Source organism: Oreochromis aureus, linkage group 7 (genome assembly GCF_013358895.1).
Source record: "Oreochromis aureus strain Israel breed Guangdong linkage group 7, ZZ_aureus, whole genome shotgun sequence".
NCBI lineage: Eukaryota > Metazoa > Chordata > Actinopteri > Cichliformes > Cichlidae > Oreochromis > Oreochromis aureus.
Window position 1 is genome coordinate 11,131,169 of NC_052948.1, and position 25,602 is coordinate 11,156,770.

Below are 25,602 nucleotides of genomic sequence, written 5' to 3' on the forward strand. Positions count from 1 at the left end.
ATGATGCAATCATCGAGTCAGAAAATCTGTGAAATTAGCCAACAGTGAACTGCCCGAGTACAAAATCATCATTTGCACTCGTAGAAAATTAAAGATTTATTTAAAAAAAACAAACCCTGAAAGTACTTCGAATGATTTCTTCTACTAATAAGTGAGGTCCTCAGGTGGATGTTAAGAAAAAAAACCCCACAATATGTTTGTGAAATCACTCAGTAGTACGTGGCACTGTTAATCATTTGAGTCATTCCAGGTGATTAATTAAATCGATATTAGAGACAAAATGAATAATGGCAAGAGCAGATTAATTCCTGACCTTGTTCAATTTTTAATGAGCTCAGTACAATTGAGACTAAATTTCAGAAATGGAACTATAGACTTGTGTGAATATTGCAGATAATTAAAGAACTTGCATTATTATCCGAATCTCTGCACATCTGCTGGAAAAAGGGGGCCTATCAAGCAAACAAGACAGAATGGATGTTTGAGCTACTCCCCCTTGCAGCTGATAAGCATTCAGTAGTGCGATAAACAGAGACGAATACATTAAGAAACCCAAGAGACTGATAATCTCAAGAGGGATCATCAGCTCATCATAAGGACCTTTGTATGCTGTCGTTCTCTGCCTCAGGAACCGCTCAACAAAACTACTGCAGAGTGTCAAAGTTGTACAGAAGTGAGACATAACAAGCGAGAAACATCACAGAACTCTTGCAAAGTTATACCTGTCATTATTTCTATAGAGCAAATAAACCGAAACCGCAGCGTCTTGCTTTGCGCAGAAAACATTTGATTGCTAGCTGACCATTAAGCCTAAGCAGGCACTTTTCTCCAGACCCACATTCACTGGAGTGCACCTATATCGTGTTAGCTACTCCGCTCTCCTCAGCAAACTTGTATCCTAAGGAATTTCGTTTCAAGTGTCACTTCTTCACATTAACAGTTGTCTGCTATTTGGAGCTTGAATGCCTTGGTTACTTTTAATTACAGTGGGTAATGAGAGAAGACTTTCAAACTGTGAGACACGGAGTATTTTTAGATCTCGATCTTGATTATCTAACACATTGCTGCGGTCGACTCAGATATGACTTTGTTGGAAGACTTTCTGTACCATCAATATGATTAAAATCAGTCTGGAGGAAAAGCTGTAGCACTTTGAAAAAAATATGATTTCAATCAATCGACACTTTTCTATGATGCTGTTAAATCTCTTCTGAGACTGAAAATATTTTCATCTTATGCAACTCTGTTACTTTCACATTTAATAAATAAACGTATTTGGTGATTATTTAAGAAGGTATGCTACTGTTTTTCTAATGGTTGACTTATATATCAGAGTCATTATAAGTGTAGTTATTCAGTTATATCAGTGATATTCAGCATGACAGTTGTTAGCAGTGCATGTCCCATGACTAAGGTGTAATGTGCAGCGAGGAGAGAACCGGGGATTGGTGAGGAGTGTTGAGGGGTTTTAGAACTGTTGTTTTAATGAGCCTCAGATAATGAAATGTTATTTTAGATCCTTGTAGTCTGACTGCTGTCTTAGGAAATTGTGTGACTTTGAGTTCTGTTTGTGTTTTTCTCATTTACAACATAAGCATCTATTTCTTTCCTCGCGATCATAAGATAGATCAGACTCGACTTGTACGGCTTAATAAAGCTAGCTGCATGCATTTTTTAATTGGAGAGTGTCTGGGTCTATTTGTGGTCTGGCGCAATGTAAGTTGGAAATGCCAGCTGTCGGCATCAAAGCCCTGCTGGAACAAACCATTATTTGGCATGTCCATTCAGCTGGTTGAAATGCATCACTTACTGTGTCATATGTGTAAAAAAAATGCTGCTTAATTGATAAAGGCAAACAAACGTTTGATATATGAGAAAAATAATGTGCATTGTGACTTGTTTCGTAAAAAAAAAACTCTCTCATGAACTACATTAGCATTCACTCTTTAAAAAACTGTTTGTGTTAGGGAAAATTAGTTTTTCATCCTTATCATCCTTCTCACAGAGTAGGGGGTTAAAAAAAAGTCCTCAACACCTTCATCTGTGAAGCTATGACTGACAGCTGTGGCTGGTCTAGAGAGCCGTGAGCCAAGCCCCATCGCATAATGCGTGCCCGACATGTCTATGTCCATCTGGGGTCCTACCCTTCAAACCACTGCCCCTTGCTCTCTGCCGGCAGAGAGACCAAGGGACAAGAGAAAGAACAGGGTGTGAAGACGGGCCTCGTAGGGCTCTGAGGGAAGCATCCAAAGCCAGCTGGTCTGGCTTTGAGGTAAATCAGTGGGTAGAGTGACACAAAGCAGCAGAAAGAAGACTTGTGGGCAGAACGGAAAGAAGAAAAAAGGAAAGTCAATGCTTGCAGAAGGAAAGGTGGAGATCGGAACAGCAGGTTCTGTGAAGGCGCATGTAGAACAACAGGTAAGACACAGGTGTCACAAAGGGCTTGAAGTCCTCACACAGGATGTGAAGTGAAATGTGATGCTAATGTCATTTTAAGTTTTATCTCCCATCCAGGATAATATGGGTTGCACATAGCTTTTCATATATTAGTCTACTGCTTTTTATTGGATTAAACTGACACAGGTAATGCAGATCACTACAATGATGTTCTTCTGTATTCTTAATAGCAAAAGTTTTTGTTGTTCTTTGTTCTTTTTTGCTAGCCTCAGTTTGAGATGATGGTAACACACGTTAACGCAAAAGTGCTGCTAAGGTGATATCTGGAAGAACCTGGATCCACGTTGCTGCCATTTGGCATCAGCTGGAACTCATAAAGGATCACGACAATGCTGATTTTTGTTTTGGTTATGAGATGTAATATTGTTGTACTAACAATGTAGTAGTACTGTTGTTCTAATAACAGAATACCACACATGAGACACTAACAGATTCAGTCACTTTGAAAACATACATCATATATTATCTCATATATTATACCACTTTTATATGCTACAATATATCTAAGGGGGTTCAACTTTTACCACAAAGACAATGTAAGAATACTTATTAAAGTACACAAAGTATATGTTCTGCTCTGTCTGGATAAAGAAAAGAAAAATCTTTTCAAAGATAGCTCTCGCACTAGCATTGTTATGATATAAGCACTGCTGGGTGCAAAATATAAATTTTTTGCTACTGACTCCAATTTCAGCCAACCACAAATTACAGGAAAGGCTTCAATGACTTCATCAAAGTGTAACAACTGCATGAATTGCTCATTAGACTAAAAGTACTTCAATATTTAACAAAGAAAAACCAAAACAAAACTTGCTAACACTGTCATGTGGTGCTTATAAATACATAGTAAATTTGGGAAACCCACAAATAAAAACAATTAAATGGCCTCCCACGAAAGAACAATCAGAAATGTACGTTGCCTTGCAATCTGATGCTATGATTTAAAATGCTAGCATGATTTTCAGAATCAAATGGGAGGGCAGTGTAAATCAACAGCTGTAGATAGAATGGAAACATTATTACTCCCTTTTTGTTTAAGGACTTATTCTAAAATTTAATTTCATCACTTTGGCTTTTTTTGTTTTTTTCACGGGGAGGGATGGGTAATATGCTGAAAAGTCTTGAGAAAGACAGGATTTCTTTAGTGCTGACCCAATTCAGCTTAGTAAGGTGGTGGGGGGTGGGGGATGCTGGAGCATATTCCAGGATACAGTGTGGACAGGTCACAAGTCCATGATAAAATGAAGCAAACTGATTTGCCATTTAATCTGTTAGTTTGCTGCTTCTTGGCCTAATTATTCCAAGGTTGTGACATTTTGTGGTTTAATAGTTTTTTTTAAGGTATGTTGACGTCTTGCTTTAAACTTATGAGGAATCAGGAGGTCCCAGGAACACTAAACACAGCCTTTCTTTTTACAACTCAAACTAACTGGTGACTTAGATAATACAATGCACGGGAGACGAAACAAACACTACTCAACTTTGTACAAAACCCTCTCCGCCATTCCTAAATAAGTATAAAATGTTTCCCCATAGCACCATCAAACCATACAGTGTGTTTGCGGAGATACAGAATTGCTGCTCTGACTACCATTTCTAAAGCATTTAGAGGAAGTGAAAACTTTCAGACATTGAAAGTTTGGTTACTCTTTGTGGTCTAAAATTGATTTTATCAGCTGTATGTAAAAATTTGTTACCCAAAAAGCTATTAATAATGATAATAATTGATAATAAGTGATTCTATTCCTTCACAAATAGATAATGTAGTTTAATGTGTAAAACTTTTGTGAGACTTCTGGGTTTCACTCTTAGAAAGACTGAGGATTCAGGAAGTGGATCCTTTAATAGAGCAGCAAAACCACAAAAGGATATCAAGGACATTCTTTCATTTATGTTTTTAATCTTGGAGGGGAAAAAGGTTTTTATGCTAACAAATTTAATTATTTTAAAATGAATAATTCGTGTGAGGCATAACCTGGCGTACTTTGTTAAGACAGAGTTCATGTTAACCTGCTGTTGGGTAGTAAGACATCAAACAATAAATCTTATGCGATAAATGTATAAAGTAAAATGTAGCTAGAATAGTTTCTTGGTAAATACAGTCCAAGCTCGCATTTAAAGTAGAAGAAAAGGGTCCTTCTATTCAAGCTCCATTTCAAACCAGAAAGCCCTGTTAGCTTCAAACAGCTTTAAACTGCCACATTTAATCGTAATAGCCACTCATTTGCAAATTTGCTCCAGAATCAAGTCTATCAAATCCATAATAAACGCATAATTGCAAGAGAAAATGACACCTGCCTCCAAACGCCAGTATAAACAGCGGGGCGGGCCACTCGCCACTACAGACCGTGCTAGCCACGCCTCCTGTGACGATGACCCCCGCAAATACACGTGACATGCCCATATGGGAGTCACGAAGGTCCCGCCCTCCCGCTCCGATTAGCTGCTCACGGGGCGCTGCGAGTTTTCATCGGCCCACGGACCTGCCCTTCAAACCGAATTCCATCGCTGTTGTCTTAGAGATATGACGTCAAATGTAGTTTGTAATGGGGCCGAGACCAGTGAGTTCGGAAAAGTAGCTTTTTAAATAAAAAATACGCCTTAAAGGAAGAGGAGTTGAGGACATGCTTCTATAATTTTTTTCTTTGATTTTCTACAATTTTTTGAGGCGGTAGTTCCATGTCTGAAAATGAGCACAAAATGGATTAATGTTCACCTCACATGAATGTTCAAGTTTAAAACCAAAACACTGTTTAGACAGTTTGTAGTCTACATGTTTTGACGCTGTGTGTGTGTGAGAGTGGAGAGAGAGAGAGGGAGAGAGAAAGGAGGGAGTGGGGGGGCAGAGGCAGTTCGTCAGATGAGGGGAGGAGTCTCACTGACAAGAGGGAGACTGGCTTTTCTGAGTTTGTCAGCTCCCCCTAAAATAGCAGTCAGCGTGTAAATGTGAACTGAAATTACGTTTATCCACTGGAGTCACCGATATAGAGTGTCTATATACAGCGACTGACTTGGGAGTAAAGGTGAGTAACGGAAATAGAAACAATGTTGCGGAGTGTGGCAGCGATACTGTAGCTACAGTGAGAGTGAGTGTAGAAAAGCGCAAGAGGGAGACGTAGAGTGGATTTGGGAGACATTAGGAGACATCTATCTATCGTATCCTGATAACATGTAGTTTTTGCGAGGAGACAGCGTAAAAAGTGGCGTCATTTAACATAAGTCACACTTGGTAATTAGTCGCTTTCCGTGTCGTAAAATACCCAAGTGTCGTGTTTTGGGGGGTGTAGCTAGACGCGCGCGCTGTTGATATCTGTCAATTGTTAAAAACTTTTATAGGACTCATCTCTAAGCCGGTAATAAGTTGGACTAGAAGCTCGACTACATGGTCGGTTTGTCAATTGTGAGTCTTAAAACTCACACAGATTCTGACTTGTTGTCCAAAGTGTGAAATGATTAGCCGTACTTTGTAAAACGGGCGAGTCTCCTGGGGAAAATAGTAATCAGTGTGTATATAATAACACTGTTGAGCCATCACACTGACAACATCAGGCGAGCTCACACGGTGACAGTGGTAATAACAAAGTTGTCTGGCGTGAGTTTACTGCAAATTTTATGTCTTCTACAAACACCTAGCCTCCTTTAATAAAAAAAAATAAAGTAAAATAAAATACATTTTATGTATGCAGGGGTATTTTTTAATTTGTAGATGTGCAGAATTATAACGTGAATAAAAAAAGTTTTTTCTTTTTCATTAGAGCAGTTGGCATGATAAAAGTCTCAGCTGAGGTAGTTGCCTATATTGTATATGTATACATATATGTACTATATATTTTCATAATTAGTTGAAATAGATGAAGGGATATGCAACTGGTTAAATATGCTCAGCCAAAGCGTGCCCAATCAAGTGAATTGATGTGAGATATTTTAGATGATCTTTGACCTTAAAGATTTCTCCCTGGTTAATAAGATCACTTGAAGGTGACACATTTTATGCATTTAAGTGACAGGCATAGTGACAGGGGCATCGCACCTTTAAGTTAAGCTGCATAAGGATCTTTGGCCAGCGGAGATTGTGCTAGAGAACCTTTGCTGCCTGGTGTTTCTTTGAATCTCTGGCACTCTGGTGACCTTAACCCCTGGCCAGAGTGGGAATTGGCCAACGGTAACCTGACCTTCTCAAATGTTTCTAGTGTATGCTACACCCTGCATAGCTCATTAATATTGCACAGAAGGAGTAGTTTTTATTCAGTTGGAACTGAAAATAAGACTTGAAATTGTCCTTATTTTATAAGCTTTTTATAAGCTCATTCATGAGGGGATCGTGTGGAAAATATTTGTTTGTGCTTCACATTTGAACGTATAAACTGCCTTTTGTGTGGATAAAACCCAGCAAAATCAAACTTATGTTTTGCCGTGTTGAAAAAAAACCCTCTGTATGTTGCATGCATATATAAAACGTGACTTTGTCTTTACCACAGTTGTAAATATTTTACTGCTTACAGTATATTACTCCCTTATCAGGTTGAACTAATGACAAATTTCATTGTTTTTCTAGGGGCACGAGTTGTTACAGCAGCATGAAAGTGTACTTGCATTTTCTCACTGTCCTTTTTATGCTACCGCTACTCTGAAAGCATGCACGTTACCGTACCAGCTGGTTGCCAGTGATTTCTAAAGCAAAGCATTAAAGCACCCTCCAATCTGCAGTCATTAGCTTCTGTGCTGCCCCAGGCCTCGCCAGTAATGGGCCTTGTTGCTCATGATCTACATCACGTGAGCTCCTGTGTCTAATGTGTGGATGAGGGATTTTTTCATCGCGCTGAAATGAATATCATTTTAACAATTTATGTCATGTATTAGTCAAAGGAATGAGTATGAAGGCACAGATAGGACTGTCGTAAATGTCTTTCTCACGTGTGCTGTGAACTGTTGCACTAACCTCAGAGACCTCAAATGTTCTATAGCGTCCATTAGACAAGCACACAGAGAGCTTTGATAATATGAGAGTTTTGTCCTGTATTTATTTAATCGTTATGGCTGGTATTGCACAATGACTACCAGTGTTTAGTAACTGTTTTAGCCTTGTTATATGGGATGTTTGTGTGCCCCTGCATGCCTGTGTAAATGTGCGTAAGCGCTTGTTTGCGTCTCAGCACAAGTTCTCAGTGGAAAGGGAGAAATGAGAGGTGGTGACGGTGCGAGGAATGGGCAGCTGCAGCATCTTTTACTGCACTCCTCATCCCACTTCAATCTCAGTGTCTCAGCTTCTCCTTCCAGGAGAAATGTGGAGTGTGTGGGCGAGTCGGATCTGCAATTAACGCCGGTTGTCAGAAGGAGAATGCTGGCGTTTACACGATGCCTCTGAATCACTGAGTGAAAGTCTTTTCTCCTTCACTCTCCTCCTCCCAGGACATTTTTTTTTTCAAGGAGGACAAAACAGCAGAGAGCTGAAAGCCAAGGATGCATTGAATGAAAAATAAGAGATAGAAGCTGAACATTCTTGGCCCGTTAAAGAGGATAGTGTTTCTCTGGTTGTTTGGTAAGCCAAGCTGTTCTTTTATGCTGCAGATTTCTTAAGAAAATTAAGGCCCTTATGGATATTATAGTAGTATACAGTGTAGTTTGATTGCTATATTTATTTTAAATTTCTTGCATGGTTATTTATCTGTCTGTGTTTTGAATCCCTAGTTTTATTTTGTGAATCCTTGAAGTTGTGTCTATGCCAGGCTAGTTATTAACTTTAAACTCATTATACTGTGTTCTCTAGCAACCCCCCCGACACCGCTCCAGCTGTGTGAGTTGGTTTGGTCCGTTAAACTTGCTACAAGATACTGAATCTGTTCACTGACGGCAATTAACTTGAGGCGACACTTCTTAACGCACAGTTGTCTTTTCTCTGTTTTTCTTCTTTGCACGGCTATCGTTCTTTTAAATTTGTGGTATGCTTTTTTTTTTCTTTGCAAGAACTTGAATTAATATCTATGTTTAAAAGAGTCAGATGCATAACAATAATCAGTCTTCCTAACTAAAACATCTTAGCGTGAGTCATTGTTTGTTGGAACTCCTTACTGGGGCTGTATCATCAGCATGGAGATTCCAGCGTTCCTCTGTGAGACCTGGAGGTTGGATGCAGAATCTTGAGCCTGGGAGATAATGTTTTAGGCTACAGTTAACTGTAGACTGCTCCCCACGGACTATTAATTGTTATTATAAATGTATACATATAATTACTCATGTTTAGTTACACGTTTTCTTTTTCTTTTGTTAATGCTAATCAGATCACTCATGTGTCTGATAAATTCTGGACTGTGGCAGTCACTATGGGTCTTTGGTTAGTGCCGGTCCCTTACTTTAAAGACAGGACATTCATGTGTTGTGATCATGAGCCACTGGTATGGGCATGAACTAGCACTGGGTGACTGACAACAGCAACTTGCGTGAAGTATCTGACTGATTAATATACACAAAGTAAACTGAAATTTAATTAAGATATAACAAAGCCCACTGGCAAAACTCGTGCTAAGGTGCTGTCAGACAATATAAAATAATTTAGAAAAATTATAAATAAAAGAAAAATCATAGCTCTTTGATTGAATGCTTACATTTAATTGACAGTTATAAACTATGTTCATTATCTCTAGTATTTTTTAAATCTCTATAACAGCTCAAAGGGTGAAGGCATTACTCACTGAGGTACTGTTTGTATAGCAAGACAGCTAGCGGTGACCTTTCAACTGTCCTGCCCTTGACTGAGACCTCTGGTGGTAAGCCACCCTTTTGGCTCACTCAGCACATGTGCTGCTGAGCAGGGCAGAGCAGCTTAAGGCCGCACCGTCTTTTCCTGTCTCTCCTGCTCTTTCAAACAAGGCCTGGCTGGAGGTCTCTTCACCTCTACAACCTGGACCACACAGGAGACTCAGCAGGAAGATCCTCACACAGAGTCACACTGTAATGCTGTCAGCCTGCTTTTGCCACTGTAGCCTGTCAGTCTATTTGCATTCATAATGCAAGCAGACTATAATGGTGAAGAATCCAGCCTATAGTCTTTATGTTTTTTTTTTTTATGCTATTACTTTTTTTTTAAAACCCAGAATTTCTTGGTTTCTTGGGTTGTGGCTACTGTGTTAAGCATAGACTGGCCTTGCACAGTTGGTGTGGTTTGGGAGGGTAGACTGTGGAAGCATGCGCTAGAGCAAAGGTGATGACTTTAACAAGTCAAATCATTTAACACCTTTAAGATGCCTCCTCTCGTCTCTTTGACTTTCTGGACTGCACGAAAAACCACAGAATCACACTGTGCTTCATTTCTGAAGTGAGTGAGCCACACTCAAAAGACGTAGATCGAAAACACGTGCATCCCGTGCTTTCAGTCAGTATTTTTCACCTTGTTTTCATCTTGTTGTCCTGCATGGAGACCTAATATTAGTCAATGATGTAGCTAAACAATATCACGTACAAAACTAAGAAAGACATCTCTTTGCTGAGTTGCATTTTAGCCGCATCTTAATGAGACTTTGAAAAACACATAAATCAAAGGAATATATTATAATATAATTTACTAGATCAAAAGCTCTCCCATGATTGCTAATATACCCCACTGTATTGAATTACTCATGCTCTACTGTAGATCTTAAAAAGCCTCTCTCGCTGGAGATTTAACTTCTCTGTCTTTGTATAGAGTCGATGAAGTAGAAGCCTCATCAACAGACAAACAATTGAACTGTGTGCAAAGTAAAACTTTCTTCAAAGTCTGGTGTTGTCTAAGTGATGGAGGTGTTTACTGTGTTGTTCGAGAGGGCTAATATAGGCTCTTTGATTCATCAGTTACAGCCACTTAATCTAGCCGTCCATTAGGTTACCAAAAATAATAGTCGAATGCATTAAAAAGTGTTTATCAATGGCTGGTGTATTCATTACAGCTGTGAGACTTAGGTGTCACAGCTCATACACAAAGCCCATTGACTAAAAGTTCAGTAGCTTCTGGGAGGGAACAGTTGGATCTCCTGCAGCTGGACCGGCCCTGTGGCCAATTCAGCTGCAGGAAGGAGGCCTTGTCTGTAATATCCTTGTTTTTCTGTCTGTCTGAGAAGCCTTGTGAACTAGGACAGCTGGGGGGATGTGATTCCTCCTATTATTCTCCAGCACACATCAGCCATATGAACAGGGAAAGGAAGTGACCCCAGCCCCCTCTGCTCTGTGGAAGCTGCTCCGGTTCACCGCAGGGCTCTGACTTACAGTTTAAAGTTGTCTTCCTCTCTACTGTTTGTCAGCTATAGCACCATGAACATTGCAACGAGTTATGCATTTGAGTTTCCAAACCGTTGTGCACTGAGTATGTTTTTCTGTAGATTCAGGATGATGAGATTGTCTCTTTGATGTTGCCCACTTAAGTTAAAGTGCAAGCCTGGTCAAGTTTAATAGTTATTGGCCATCATATCATTTTACTTCTGAAATCATCCAGAAAATTAAATATTACTCTTTCTTTCTTGTACACAGTCAGGCCATGTTTTCTTCTTTTCTTTCTTTTTTTGCATTTTAATTCAGTCAAAACTTGTCCCTTTAAATCCAGGGCATTCAGAAATGATTGTCTTTGCATCTCCACTCTCCAAATCCCAGCTCTTCATAGTGTGACTGTGATTGCGAGTGAGGTGTTGAGTCTGCCCGCTGTTTGTGCGTCTGCCCGTCTGTCCTCTTCCTTTCTCCCAGTCCACTTTCCATCTGTGTGCTGTGGGCTGCAGATCTAGGTGAAAATAGTGTAGTGTTTCCACTGGCTGTTGCCATCCTGGATTCATGTCAGACTGGGTTGTTCTTTACTTTGTTTCAATCCTCCTCTGAACCTCTGTCACTGGTCCAGCTTACAGAGGTGTTCACAGCGGGGATTGTGATTAGGGAGGCCGGGATTCATCATGAGCCCCTGGCCCTGGGATAGAGGGCCTGAGGCAATTAGCTATTTGAAGATGGGACTCAGGACCAGAGCCTCTCCGGGAATCTTTCTGTTTCCTGGAGAGACAAGTTGCGCTAAGGCCTTTGGGGTCTTTCTGTCTTCCCCTTCTCTGTCTCTCTCTGTGCGTGTTTGCACACAGTGTTCATGTGACAGCTAACACATATCATCTGATCTGGGAGAAACTGTGAGCTATAGCTCGTGAAATACCCATTTGATTATTTGCTCAGTGAATGATAATCATTCATGTCAATCCATATCAGACTAGAATGGGCAGATCTGCCTTGTACATTTTCAGGAAAAGCCTCATTAAAACTGATGTTTACTGTCATTCACGAAAGCAAAGTGATAACGTGAGTGATTATTAAGAATGAAAACTGTCACCCACTGTGACCTAAAGGAGCCTGAACAACATGAAGCACTATGACAAAATGATTTTACAAAACCTCACCTTTTTCTTCACACTTCCATCATCTCTCAGCCATGTGGTACGGAGAGATGAGTGAGTAGTTTCATTATTTTAAATGTAATATAAATGAAATGAAATGCATGAATCACAGGTCTGCGTGCGATCATTAAAAGACCAATTCTATAACATAAAATTATAAGAAAAAAAAAATCAGTGCTACTTTAGCTAGCCTTTTCACTGTTGTTATGACTCATGGCCATCCTCACTGCTCAGATTGCATAAACCTTTTATGTAATGGAACACTGTGGGAAAGAGGCATCGAGTGGAAGATAAAAATGGGAAGAGAAAATCAAATATTTATTCTGAGCTTTTTAATTTTTTTGCCCATTAAAGGCAGACATTCTCTGAAGACACCCAGTCACTATACTCCTAACAATATGGACCCCATGTATGTGTTCCAAAACATGCTTTTTATTTTGTAAAATCTTCATGTGGATTTCCAAATGCTGGTGGAGAATTGAATATCTAGAAGTTCTGTGTCTAATCTGGGTTCCCAGTGTTTAAAAAAGACGTGTTGGGATTGGGTAAATGCGCTGCTGCTGAGACGCATTATGCATAACGTCCCTAATATCCTTACACTGTGGATTCCCCCTGGAGGAAGATCTTGGTTCATCTTTGCTGTTTACCATTTCTGAGTTGCGGTCTGTGCAACATCAAAAGGCTGCCATGACACTTAACACAGCTCACAGGCTTACTGGGAGGTTGGGGGGGGGGGACTATTGCTCCCTATGGGTTTGGCATTATTATTGTTCCCTGGTGAGAAGTCCATCTTATGATAGATAACCGTGCAAATGGACACATGCCATCATACCAAATCAGACCATAGAGCCACACTGTAATTCTACGCAAATTTATAAACCTCTAGGAGCACGCATGCATTAGTTTTTATTATTCCATGTGTGTTTGTGTGTAACACAGTGAGACAGAGCAATAAGCAACAAAAATAGGGAAATACTGAAAATACTTCATCAGTTAGAGCAAAGGGGTAACACAGGAAGTGTTTGTTTATATAATGTCCTCATTGCTAATGTGTCATGTTAAGACAATATCCTTTGAAGCTCATACAAAGTCACAGGGAGTATGGTGATGGAGGGATTTTGCTCAGATACACAATTTGTTAAATCAACAGAGTTAATATGAGCTGAGCAGTTAGAGGTTAATATGTCGAGTGTGTTTAGGATATAGCATGACATAATTTTTCACGACTTTAACATAGTACGACTGGCTGATAATAAATAATTTATACACATCAGGAGTTGAAAAGTTTCTTAAGCCAAATCATGGTGTGATACTATGGGAAATACTGTTGCCTAAAGAAATTCCAAAATGTAGTTGCACACTTGGCCTCTGCAAATACAAATAAGAAAAAATGTTATAAAAAATCATACTGTGCCCCAGAGTCAATATCTGTACTACTGTTTAACATACTTTTAAACAGTAGTACAGTAGTACGGCTTTTTTCAGAAGCACTACTTGGCGCATAATGTGCCACTTCAACAGAGCAGTCTTGCTGGTTGGAGAACAGACTGCATGTAAAAAAAAAAAAGTGGGTGTAACCCATTCGTTTCTGGACTCCAATTTTTCTGCCTGTTGCCATCTGAAGTGATTATATGTAGATGAAAGAAGGGGGAAGAGCTAAGTTATCAGCCAATGTTAGCAAGCTTGTTTTGCAAGCTACATCCATAGCCTCTATGGTCACAGATAAATACCTGCTAATTAGTTCTCAGTAACATACAAATAAAACACTAGAATTTCATAAAAGACTGGTAGGCAAGTATACCACATAGAAAAGGACCAATGAGGTGTTGCTTACCAGAAAGCTACAGCTGCCAGTTGGTATGGACATTTCCCAAATAATGCAAATTTTATTAATAAAAAAAATTCACATTTTCAGGGTTTGAGGCTATAAAGAAACAGTTGTAAGGACTGTGATAAGGTTGGGTAATTGGACGAGTTTATTGACTATTGACGATAGGCTGAGCCTTTCACCAATCGTTTTTAGAAGAGCGATTTATTTATTTATTTGCCCATGATAAGTTTGCTAATATAGTTGGTTGAACATAGGAGAAACAGTCAACGTAAAAAATAATAGCGCTGTTTTAACGGCACCGTCTTGCAGCTGCGAGCAAATGCACCCTCCTCAGGTGCACACAATGCAGCGATTTATTTACTCAAACTTATAATAGAAAGAAAGAAAGGCAGTAGCCTATGTTCAGAAAAAATACAAACATTTTATTTAAATACAAAAAAGCCCCACACAACAAATACAAAATTAAACAAATAGTTAGTTAAAAATCAAAATGTCTCTTCCAAAGAGCATAAAAAAATGTTTTGACATAAAGTTAAGTCTTTTGTGCGATTTGTGGTATCTCAAATAAATAAATAAATGAATAATCCAAAAAGTAGCTATATTAATACTGAAACAAACAAGAAAAGAAAGTAAAATATTCCATCCAAACAAAACCTATAAATTCTAAACGCGCAAATCAGTCCGTCAGTCCTGCACCAAAGTAGCAGGTTAGCATGGAAACTTAAAATGTAAGCATAGACAGTGAGTCCTGAAGGTATTTCCAGGTTGCTTCATTTAAAAAAGTGCCTTTGCACAGTAATTTTTCTTAATGATTTCTCAAGTTAGAGATTAAAAAAAAAAAAAGCAAAACGAGACAAGTTTATTCGACCACCTGTCATTAAATCTAGAACACACAAATATTATGGAACTGTGTCAAAAATTTGTTTAAAATTCAAAAATACTGAATTAGATTAACTGAATTCACATTTTTAAACCAACATTTAAACAATCACACTGGACTTCTCTGAGAAGCAAAAATTAATCAAGCATAACATTCAACCACAAAAACTATTAAACTATTATTTCTGTTTAGAAATACAAGAAAATAATTGTAATTTGCAAATTAACCAAAGATAATGATATATTTGACTATTTATTTCAGCTTTTTTGTAAAATTGTAACAATAGCAACAATAAATATATTTTAGCATAAAAATATAATTTGGTTAAAGAGCTTGCGTATATAGGTTAACCATTAAAAACATTAAAAAATCATTTTGGCAATTGCCAATTAGTATAAGGTAGCTGTGGTATAAACCCAACATTGGGTCGTGGTCTAACGCAGCCTTTAATTTCAGTGTTTAAACACATTTTTCAAGATGCTGAGAGCTTCAGGACGTCGGTAAGTTTTATTAAATAACCATGGGGAAAGCCGGGAACTAAAATGTTGAGCTCTGTAACTTAATAATAATGGTAATATTTTAGAGGCATATCCTTATGCTAACGGGACAATATAGCAACTTAACTGTATATCTATGTCATCAAGCACATCCATTTTTAATGAGATATAATTCATCATCCTGTCTGTGCATCGAAGAAGTTATCGTGATTTTCTATGTTCATGAAAGTTTGACTCAAATATGCATCAAGGGATTTACCTTGAGGAAGAGAGTAGCTTTTCTACATGAAATGGATATAACTGTTAGGTGAGGGTCATCTCTTTATCCTTGAGAAACTGAGAATCCATTCATTGGCTGGGCTTGAAAACCTGACTGACGCAAATGGATCATTGGGAATAGAAGTGTCCCAGCAGTAATTATGTTACAACGCAGCTGCCACACACTACCACACTACCACAGAGGTGGGTTGGGATGGGTGCGGGGTGCTTCTTTTAGTCTTGTTTCCCTTACATCTTTCCACATAGTTAACACAGTCATACTGTCTTCTCTCTCCCACTCCCCTTCTCACTCGCTCTCTCTGTTGTTTTCTTTCTGTCTCTCTTTCATTGGCAAAAATGCCGTCAAACCTAAACACACGTGAGCTGCAGTGGAAAGTTTCTGACTAACATTTATCCTGATCTGCTGACTGAATGTCTCATCCTTCTGTTAAATTACTCGTATAATGAGGAAAAAGTTGGTATCACATCATGTCACCTATTTCTCGCTGTTGTCTTCCTGGCCTCTAGATCCCTACTGCCTGTGCCTTGAAGCTAAAGCAAAATGTCTGTTTCATTTTTTTTCTATTCTCCAGGCCTCCGTGGCGCTAAGTCAGTTAAAAAAGAGACATGAAATTAATGTAATGTCAATGGCGTTTTCTCACGAAACCCCAAGGCACTTAGTCAAAGTCACCTTGCATAGTCCTCTCATCCCCTGACAGTACTGCGAGAGTGAGATGGAGGATGTCTGTCTGCTAAGGTTGTCAGCATATGATGTCCTTCAGTTACAAGTTGTTATATCCACTCATCGTCATTCATATTTTGCAGATTGAATACGTGTCTGGTGTTTATCTGAAGAGCGACATCATTTCCACTCAGTCGTCTATACAGTATGCTGTAGCCCACAGTGAAGCGTATTCTCAGTGAGAACAAGTTCATCCTGTGGGGCTCTCTTTCCTTTTGATGTCATTTTGCAGGTGATAAGTAGCTTTCTGTCTCCTGGTCCCTGTCTTACACCACCATCCCCCAGCCCAAGCAAGGTGCTAGCAGCATGGAGGATTGTTTGAACTTGCATTGATCCATTGTGGGATTACAGCTGGGTCATTGGAGAGTTGGACTGAGCTTCCAGTCATCAGGGCAGATTAACCACTCGCTGTCTGCTTGGCTGCCATTTCAGTGCAGGCACTCACTGCTGGCTTTGTGACTGTCCCTACATGCAGGTCACTGTTTGCTTTTGAACAATGCATTTTTATACTTTCTTCATCGAATTAGCTCCAGACTGATTTAATATGCAGGGAAACGTATTACCTAATGCAATAAGGCAAGAAACATTCTAACAGTGCTTAAATCTGTAAGCAACCTATGAAAGACTTGCAATTCCTGATTTCAGTCTCAGTATTTTGGCCTGCAGGGTCTTCTTTAGTGCAAACTGTATGAATTTTGTTTTTAACACGTTCAAGGTGTTCATATCATAAGCATTTTAGCCTTTCCTTGAAATGATATTCAAATCTCTCCTGTGTGAGAAATGTCACCCCCAAGCTATGCTTTACAGAGGAAGGGGAAGTGCTGCAGAAAGTCCATGTTTTGCAGACTGCCCCACCTCTCTCTACATTTCTCAAAGCCTCCTTTTTCACTTTTTTGTTCACATGCCCTTGCGATAGCTCATGTTAATTATGTCTCATTAGTTGCCTTGGAAACTGAGGTGAGGGAATGTATAACATGAGTTTAAAGAAAGGGAGAATTAAAAAGAGACGAAGAAAAATAAATCATGAGAAATGGCATGAAAGAATAAAAAAAAGAAAGAAGGGGGAGGGCAAAAAAAAAAGGGGGGGGGGGGAGATAGAGAAAGTGGTTGTTAAAGGATCAGCCGTGTGTCAGATTAGCATCAGGAGACATTAACACTAGTGATGCTGCTGGGGCCACAATACTGCCTTTCACTGCTGGAGAGGGAGATAAGCGCACTCTCACAAAAGGGAAGAGGGAGTGAGTGTGAGAGGGCTGGCTTGCCTCCACTCCCCTCAGGCCAACAGCCCCATTTACAGGTACAGCACCTCCTGATTAAAGCGAGAACAAAGAGGTGGATGTTCATTTCCTACTGCGCTGGTGTCAAGGCGCCATTGAAACAAATTGGTAAAACTGTGGATTTAGGCCGCTTCGCTTTATGTCTTCAGTCTGCCAGAAGCTAATCATAACCGAGCCACAATGTTGACACTTTGAGTTTGATACACTTAAGAATGTCGTCATGGATTATTTCACAGAATCTGGGTGTCAATGCACATCAGATTACCGCGTGAGGCTGTTGCATGCTCGGGAATGTACTTCTGTCTTAATCATGTTGTTTATATATTAACTTGAGTTGTGAGCACCGTGATTCATTCTTATGTAACCATTGGAGTGTTTGAATAACTAGAAAAGGCCTCTGCCTGCTAATTGTAAAGTGAGTGGCCAAAAGCATCCTGTGCACGTCGTCCGGCCTGTTTAATGATCCTTACAGTAAACACTGTAAACAGACAGAGCAAAGCCACAAGAGATGAGCCTCCGTTGTTTAGTCTTCGACTTACATTCAGGATGATAATAAGGGGAAGGATCAGAAGGGAGGGTATCCCCAAGGTGGTCCCTCCCTTTCTTCCTCCCCACTGTCTTGCCTCGCTCCCTCTGTCTCCCCCATAGAGGGGCACTTAGAAAGGTCCTGAATAACAGGAAGTCGAGGGGCAGGAAGTTAAGTTTTGTCTGCCCACGGCCTGTGGTAGGATACTGAGGCTAACTCTGCCTTGCACAGGAAGTGCAACTGTCACGGCTATGCTTAAGACTCTGGCTGCTGTCCATCACCTTCAAAGAAGTTGAAGCGCGCTTGCTGCGTATAGCTACATATGGTGGGTACGTCTTTAACACAAGCCACATAGGATGAATCTTCAAAATCTTCTTTGAGACATTCTTATTATATTATGACGTTTGAGATGTTGAGTGAAAAAAAAAAGTTTGTAGTTTATAAGCTTCATTACGGACTAACTGCATAGCACTGGCCTCATTTTTTGCTCATTAGGTACATCTCACAACAGAAATGTAATTTTATGTTACCTTTTATATAGGACAGCAGATGAGAGAGTAATGGTTCAACTTTGTGTGGAACGAGCGCAGGCTTACAAGGAGGGAGGGAGGAGGCTGGATCCAGTAATTACACTGGGAATTGAGCATGTTTTATTGATTGTGAAAGGGCTAGACCTGTCACCAAGCCTCCCAGTGTCTCAGTGGTCCGTCTTAAGGGAGGAGGAGGAGGAGGACTAGCATTCTTGTCACTTGACCAGTGTCGCACCTCATCACAGAGGATCGCTGCTGCACTGTTAATAAACAACTGCAATGCTTAGTCACTTGTATAGGCATGGCATATTCTAAAACTGCGTGTTTGTTTAACAGCAGGTATAGTAGGGGATGCCATATTGACTTTATGTCAAGCTGTGGCCGTTGCTACAGTGACATGTTCTCTGCACATTGATTTATGTGTTACAAATGTTTGGTAAGCATCTTTCAGAAGTGCTGGATTGGTTTATATCAAAGTGGACCAGGTGTGTCACATCAAGGTCCTTTTAATGTAGTGTTGTTATACAATGTGCTGTTTTGTGTGCACAAACTAAAGCTTCTCCTAAATGCAAAATCATTTAGTATCTGTGTGGCTTTTCATGAAAAAGCTTGAGGTAATGTTGGATTCACAGTAGATATGGTTTCTGTATGTGGAGGCAGCCATTCAGATATGTGGGTTTTTTCAGGGCTTGTAGAAATGTTTCCTGCAGTGTCTTTATGAAACTGCAACATTACAATGCATCAACCTCATAATGACAGACAGCCAAGAAGAGCAAAAAATGTAATGCTGGAAAAACTAACACTAAAGCTAACATTAGTGAGCTGCATGAGTCATTTCTAGTTTTACAGAACTGGAAGCCTTGCACTATCTCCCAATCAGATTATTGTGCAGCACATGCAGAAGGCAGAGAAGAATAAGTGGTAGTATTAAACATGCGATCTTCTAGCTGTAAATCAACAAAACAGAATAGAAAAGTGTATTTAATATGGAACTTTGATGCTAATCCATTCGCCTCGGTCACTATCAACACCGTTCATTCATTTCCATGCATCTTTATTGCAAACAAGGTGACTTTATCTTCTTCGTCTACTTTGCTACTATCCACAGAATGCTTTATAATTTACTGAGTGGAACCTTTTGCAGCAGGTAAAGGACCAATGTGTATTATTTAGTGGCCACTTGCAGTGAAGGTAAGATAACAAAAGCCCAGTTATCATTTTAAGGTGATTTTACACAAATTAAAACACTCAAATCGCTGCCAGTAGAGTTCCACTAAATAACTCTGCTGGAAAGAAAGAGGTTTTACTGTTGACAGTGAGTTTACAGGAGTCAGCTGCGTGACTATACTGTACATTTTTTCTAAGGTGGGCTCATAGCCTCATATGGTATCCTGGTCCTGGTTCAGTGCTTTTCTCCTTTTATGTTTATTGTCTATGTCTCTGTTTCCTACGCACATGCACACTCACTTGTACAAAGAGCACATGATTTAGGCCATAAACAGATACTCTGTCCCATTCCAACACTCAAGAGAAGTTAAGAGTGTCACGCAGAAACACGCACTCTGCTACAGTGCAGACATTGTTCTACTTTGTAATCTGAACATCTTCTGACATGTTTATCCGGTTGGTAAGACCAGCTGAATTATCCCACTCACTTCAGGACGTTGAAATTGCGTTATTTATTCTATGCCAAAGTATATTGTGATAACCAGAGTAACACATCAGTGATTGCTGTTGTTCAAGTCTTGAAAATAATGTTTTGTTAGCTAGCCACTTTAGATTTTGACTAACTTGTGATGAATATGGACACTAAGTTTGGAGCGTGGCACACCTGCAGTCTGAAGGCTCTCTCAGCTTGTCATTTCGTATCTGTGCAAGATAAAATGTCATGACACAGCCTATTATGCCTCTAGACTTGAACTGTCCTCCGGTGACAGCTCCTCTGCAAAACGGGAGGAAAGAATGTGTACGCGCTGCTTATACTCGCATTACACTGAACCTATTCACATATGCACACACTCAAATAACAGGCCAGTGGTCAGTTCAGACTAGCCTTGGCAAGTGATTAGATAAAACATCTCAAAACTGACACCATATTCACATGTACTTGCACAGATAAAGCTTGACAAACACAGAGGAGGAGCAAAATGATGTTCTCATAATCTTTGCAGATAAAATGCACCAGGGTGGTGAGTTTTCTTTCAAGTTTTGAACTTTTTTGTTTGGTGTTGAACTTGAAAATCGCATTTATTTTACTTTAAAAGAAGTAAAGTCACTGAATTTGACAGTGCAGCTACTGTATTGCTACAGTTGTCTCCCATACTAATATATTAAACTTCAGGGTGGCCAGTGTATTTCTTTAGTGGAATAGACACCCTTTGCCCAGGGCTCCCTTTAATTCAAACATTAGTTTGTGTGTAAAATGCTGAATGAACAAGAGCACTGTCATTCTCCCTGGCCTGTTGTGATGTGGTTTGGGGAAATTCTTTGTGGGGGTTCAGACAGTTTCTTTCCTGGCTCAGACAGCCACGCGTGGGAAGTTAGCAAGGTGATCTCAGTCAAGTTTGCCTACAGTGGAGCCCCGATTCAGACAGCCAGACACCATAATGCCAGTCCATCTGTAACCCATAATGACTGTGTGCCACTGCAACTGGTCATTTTCGTTTTCACTGCCAAATCGGCCCCTGGCTTCCTCACCTCGCAACTGCTGACTGCATCTAAAGGCCTGAGTTGTTAACCTTTCTACATTTGTACTCATGGGGGAAATTCAGTTGTTTGGACATTTTCTATTTGCTGGGTGTAAGTGATGGATGTGCCTCCAGGGAGGGGGCTATATCTCTTCTTCCAGAGAAATGGAGACAGGACAGAGTTAGATGTTCCTTGGGGAACACTGTGGTCTGAACCACTGGCCAGGTTACAAGCTCATGTGGGAATATATTCCCAATTCTTTTTATCCCTCTGGCTTCTCCTATAACCCTGGAGATTTTAACCAGGCTATTGTAATACCAAACCAGGCTCTCCCTCTTCATCATCTTAAGAGCAAAGCTGGCATCAGTGTAACCAAGCTCAGACTTTTAAAGAAATATCACTGGCTGAGGAAGGTACACTTTTTTTCTATTAAAATAAATCTATTTGTTTCAAGAAAATCTTTGCTAAATGCTATCAAAGCCAGTTACCAAAAAAGTTAGTTATGCTATGTATTGCGCATCATTTAATCCTAGTCCGTGTCACGGATGGGCCATTGGTGCCCCTTGATAACTTTTATATGGCCAATATAAACGTTATGGGATAAAAAAGAATGAACTACTGTACATTTCATTCTGTAAACCCAGAATTAGAGAAAGGGAGTGTCATGCATAGATTTCAACTACTCTGTTAAAGCCGCCAAACCCAACCTGCTCCCTTTACCATCGTGTATGCCTGCTTTTAACTGTGTGTGAGTAACAATCCAGATGGTCCCTCTCCTAAGAGGACACAGTGTCCATAATTTGCCTTCTCGGGACAGCATGGTCTCCTTTTGAAAACTGTCTATGTGTACAGGTGGGGGGAGAGACTGACTAGAAGTTTTTCTTTAATAAAAACCTTGCATTCTGTGTTAAAAATGTGAAATAGTGTTAAATGGAAGCATAAGACAAATGCTAACTTAAAGTAGGTGAGTATACCAAAAGTTTGGCATTTATAGAAATACACTTCTTCACTTTCTTTAAAAGACTTTGTGGAAGGATTTATACCTCTCCTCAAAAGTCAAATCAACAACTAGTTTCTGGTTATCTAACCTTAGTTTAGCTTAACTTATTACAAAGCCTGGAAATAGAGAAAATGGTTAACCTGAATCTCTGTGAAGGGAACTAAATTTGCCTACAAGTTCAGAGCTCACTTACTCACACCAGTTGAAACCAGTTGCCAGGCAACGACCAGAGACTCCAGGAAGGTAGTGCTCTCAGCTAAGAAATAACCAAGCAAATAACCCTTAATAAGATATTGAATTGTTTTTTTTCCCCTTGACTCTTAACTTTTTATAGACTTAGCACAGATTACTTACTAATTGGTGTACTTCAGAGGTTCTGGGGGGTGCAGTTTGTCACCTTTGGACAAAAGTTTTCATTCTCCTTTTTGTAATTTAAAACACCACTGGCTTTGGTATCAATTTTAACTTTGTCAGAAAAATATAAAACCTAACAAAATGTCAAACTGTTCTTTCAAAATATGAGCTTCTAATTGGAAAAAACCCCCAATAAAAGTCAAGGAGACTTGAATAGTTCCTTCCCATTTAGGGTGAACCTGCCTTTCAGTGATTTCAGCTGTGGAACAATTGAAGCAGTCAAAGAGATAACAGCATGCTATGTAGGTCTCATAGTTTCTGTATGTGCTTGAGTACTAAATGCAGAACCCTCTGGTACTTTGGGAGATGTTGTTGGGTGTCATATTAACTTTCAGTTTTTCTCTTTCTCTTTTGGTCCTCTTTCAGATCCTGGTGTGGTCTGCTGAAGAACAAAGAGTGTCTTGAGAAGTGTGAGAGCGTATATAAGAAGAGAGACTTTTGCACAATGTGCTAGGAGAGAGGGGGAAGAACGAGTGTTGTTTTTCTGATATTGTTGAGGTGTCAGAGAACCAGGAAAGGAGACAGCCATGGGGCGAAAGAAGATACAGATCACGAGGATCATGGACGAAAGGAACAGGCAGGTGAGTGGGACAGAGTTCATCTTTATATATATGTTTGTCTGTGTCTAATCTAAGACTGTTTTAAAAGATGCTTCTGTATCTTTACATGCTTCTCTGTATCTATCTGACGGTTACAGTTTTCCTCTGTTTTCCTTCTTGGAAAAGTTCAGCAGCTGTCATGGTGTGCAAGGATCTGAACAGACATACCTCCCTCCCCAAAGTCCCAGCCAGCTGAACAGGGACCATGACATTTCTTTGTCAGTGCGGTCGCATTTACAGACATGATTCCCTTGCCACCCTGCAATTTCAACCAGAGAAGTTGATGAGGCAGCAGCAGCTCTGGGCCGCAGCGGGGGCCTCATGGCGTGGGAGTGAACTGAGTGTTGCAAGAAGTGCAGCGGGCCGCCTGTGGCCTTCCCACACTGTAGGGCTTGTCCCCTGGCCCGGCAGTATGGCTGGGGCCCTTTGCTGTAGCCCTGTGTGTTTGCAGCTGTTTGGTAGTAATTAGGAGCAGCCACTGCACCACAGCACCCTCTCATTTGTAGGGTGGGTCAGAAGGACACACAGCACCCTTCTTTGCCTTGGCCTCGCTGGTCCCAACTAGCCACAAAGCGGGAAAGAGCTGGAATTCACTCCGTCTGCTCATGTTAAATATAAACTCCTAAACAGCAAAACAGTAAAAAAACAGCCTGGGTCTGTTTGAAACACGAATAACAGGTGCAGATATCTATAGCAGAAACGGTATGTCTTATTTAGCTACGCTCACTATGATTTAAGAGCTAAGTTAAGGAAGCATGTGCACTGTTTCTGACAAATTATACCAATTAATGCAGATACACAGGTTTCCTGTACCTAGATAGAACGCATCTGGTTAACATCGGCTAAACATGATTAATTATGCGGTAATATGCAGTTGGTACTCTGACTATGTTTCTGTCTGTGAGGCTAGCAGTTCAGTCAAGTGCAAAACAAAAATCCACAGTGTGGGCCAATTATCAGCATTACACCTGGTTCTGGGTGGGTTCCAAATAGGGGGCCATTAGGGGAATCGGTCTAAGCTCGTTGGTGGTATCCAAGCTCTATTCAGTGACCTGTGACATGAAGGAAAAAAAGAACAAAGTTATATGAAAACAGGTTGTTTTCTGATTGCTAGGATCCATTCTTTGCACTGCATATATGAGGCAGTGAGGGGACACATTTTGCAGTGTTGTTTTACAGGAAAGTAAAGCTGAAGAGCTTATTATTAACATGCCTTCCAAAGTCTAGTGTTTGCATCAGATTTTAAATGTCTGACTGGATAATTTGTGAGAAAGTTTATCAGCAGCATGCAGGCATTTCAGCTTACATTTAGCATTTAGTTTGGTTTTAGCTGGCTCAGCAGAGAATCTGCTGTGACAATAGGCTGTGCTAAAATAAAGCTTTGGTATAAGGTGATGTATGCGTGTGTGGCTTTTTTTCTCCCTCTCTCTTTTTTTTCCGTGGGCCATGAAGCGCACAGTGCCATCTCCCTTGGGCGTGCTCCTAACCAAGGGGGAATAGCCATTAGCATATGTTCCCCATTGTCAGGAGACAGTTTAAATCTTTGCTGTTAGCTTTCCATAGTGTAACACTGAAATGAAAGAGGTCCTTAAGTGGACTAATTAGACAGTATTTCTATAGAGGATGTTGTGTAAGGACAACAGGGGCTCCCTTGCATTGTCTCTGCAAGTGTTTTAGGAGGGTTGTTAACCCTTCAGGATTTATAACACTGTGTGTGACACAGGGTGAGAAGGTAAGTAATTACAGCGTAGTGCAAGCTGTGAACTTCGCAGGTAGGTTTATATTCTAATGAAGTGTGTTGTGCATGTATGACAAATTGATGTGTGACTGTTTAATACATCATGTGTAGGGTAGAGTATTTTTGTGCCGCTTTCTGCTGTTTGACCTGGCAGAGATCCACTGAAGAATGAGACATGGAGCAAACTGAGGTCGTATAATGCTTACTGTACAACTGCAAAGAGCCAGTTTCTGTTCCATGGCTTGGCTAAATGATGGCAGCCGTAGAGTCATCAGCTAGACCGACTTTACTGATTGCAAATGAATGCAAGATAACAACCTGCACGATTCTTCTGATTTGATGTATTCACAGCAATTATTACCTTTTGAGACACAGACAGGTAAAGGCATCATGCACAGATTGAAGGGTTCTTATATTTTCCTCTTTTACTTTGAGTTTCTAGAAGACTGGACGGACCACTAAAATTTAGTCTTCAACAATAGAAAGGTGTCATTCTTTCAGACTTCAGATGTTTGCAACTCGTGTTCTTTACAAAATAACAATAGTAGAGCCAAGAGCACTGAGCCAATTCAGTGAGTTTTACCTTCTTCCCAAAGTAGCTGCGATTTTGTGAAACTATAGGGAGAACAGTAGTGAAGAAGCCAAGGTATGCATCAGTCTCGTAAGTTAGTGTACATGTTGGTGAGGCCTAGTGAGCAGTTTCTAGTGACGTCCTCTGGATGCCATTAAGCAGGCTCACTGGGGGTAATTGTCCAAGTCATTAAAAGTTTGATGAT

General features: G+C 40.1%; 1 protein-coding gene across 7 annotated transcripts in view; it reads left to right on the top strand.

Moving 5' to 3' along the window:
* Positions 1–2,211: 2,211 nt before the first annotated feature.
* The window catches only part of mef2aa (myocyte enhancer factor 2aa), a 62,022-nt gene continuing 38,631 nt past the window's right edge, over positions 2,212–25,602 (top strand). For 3 of the 7 annotated variants that reach the window (XM_031731224.2, XM_031731223.2, XM_031731225.2), the window contains exons 1-2: positions 5,304–5,480; positions 22,856–23,070. In XM_031731224.2, the coding sequence (XP_031587084.1) occupies positions 23,017–23,070 (54 nt within the window). In that variant the 5' untranslated portion in view covers positions 5,304–5,480; positions 22,856–23,016. Of the gene's footprint in view, positions 2,419–5,303; positions 5,481–7,686; positions 7,997–22,546; positions 22,732–22,855; positions 23,071–25,602 lie in introns of those variants that run through there. The other 4 variants (XM_039614402.1, XM_031731226.2, XM_039614401.1 and 1 more) reach the window with 4 other exon arrangements.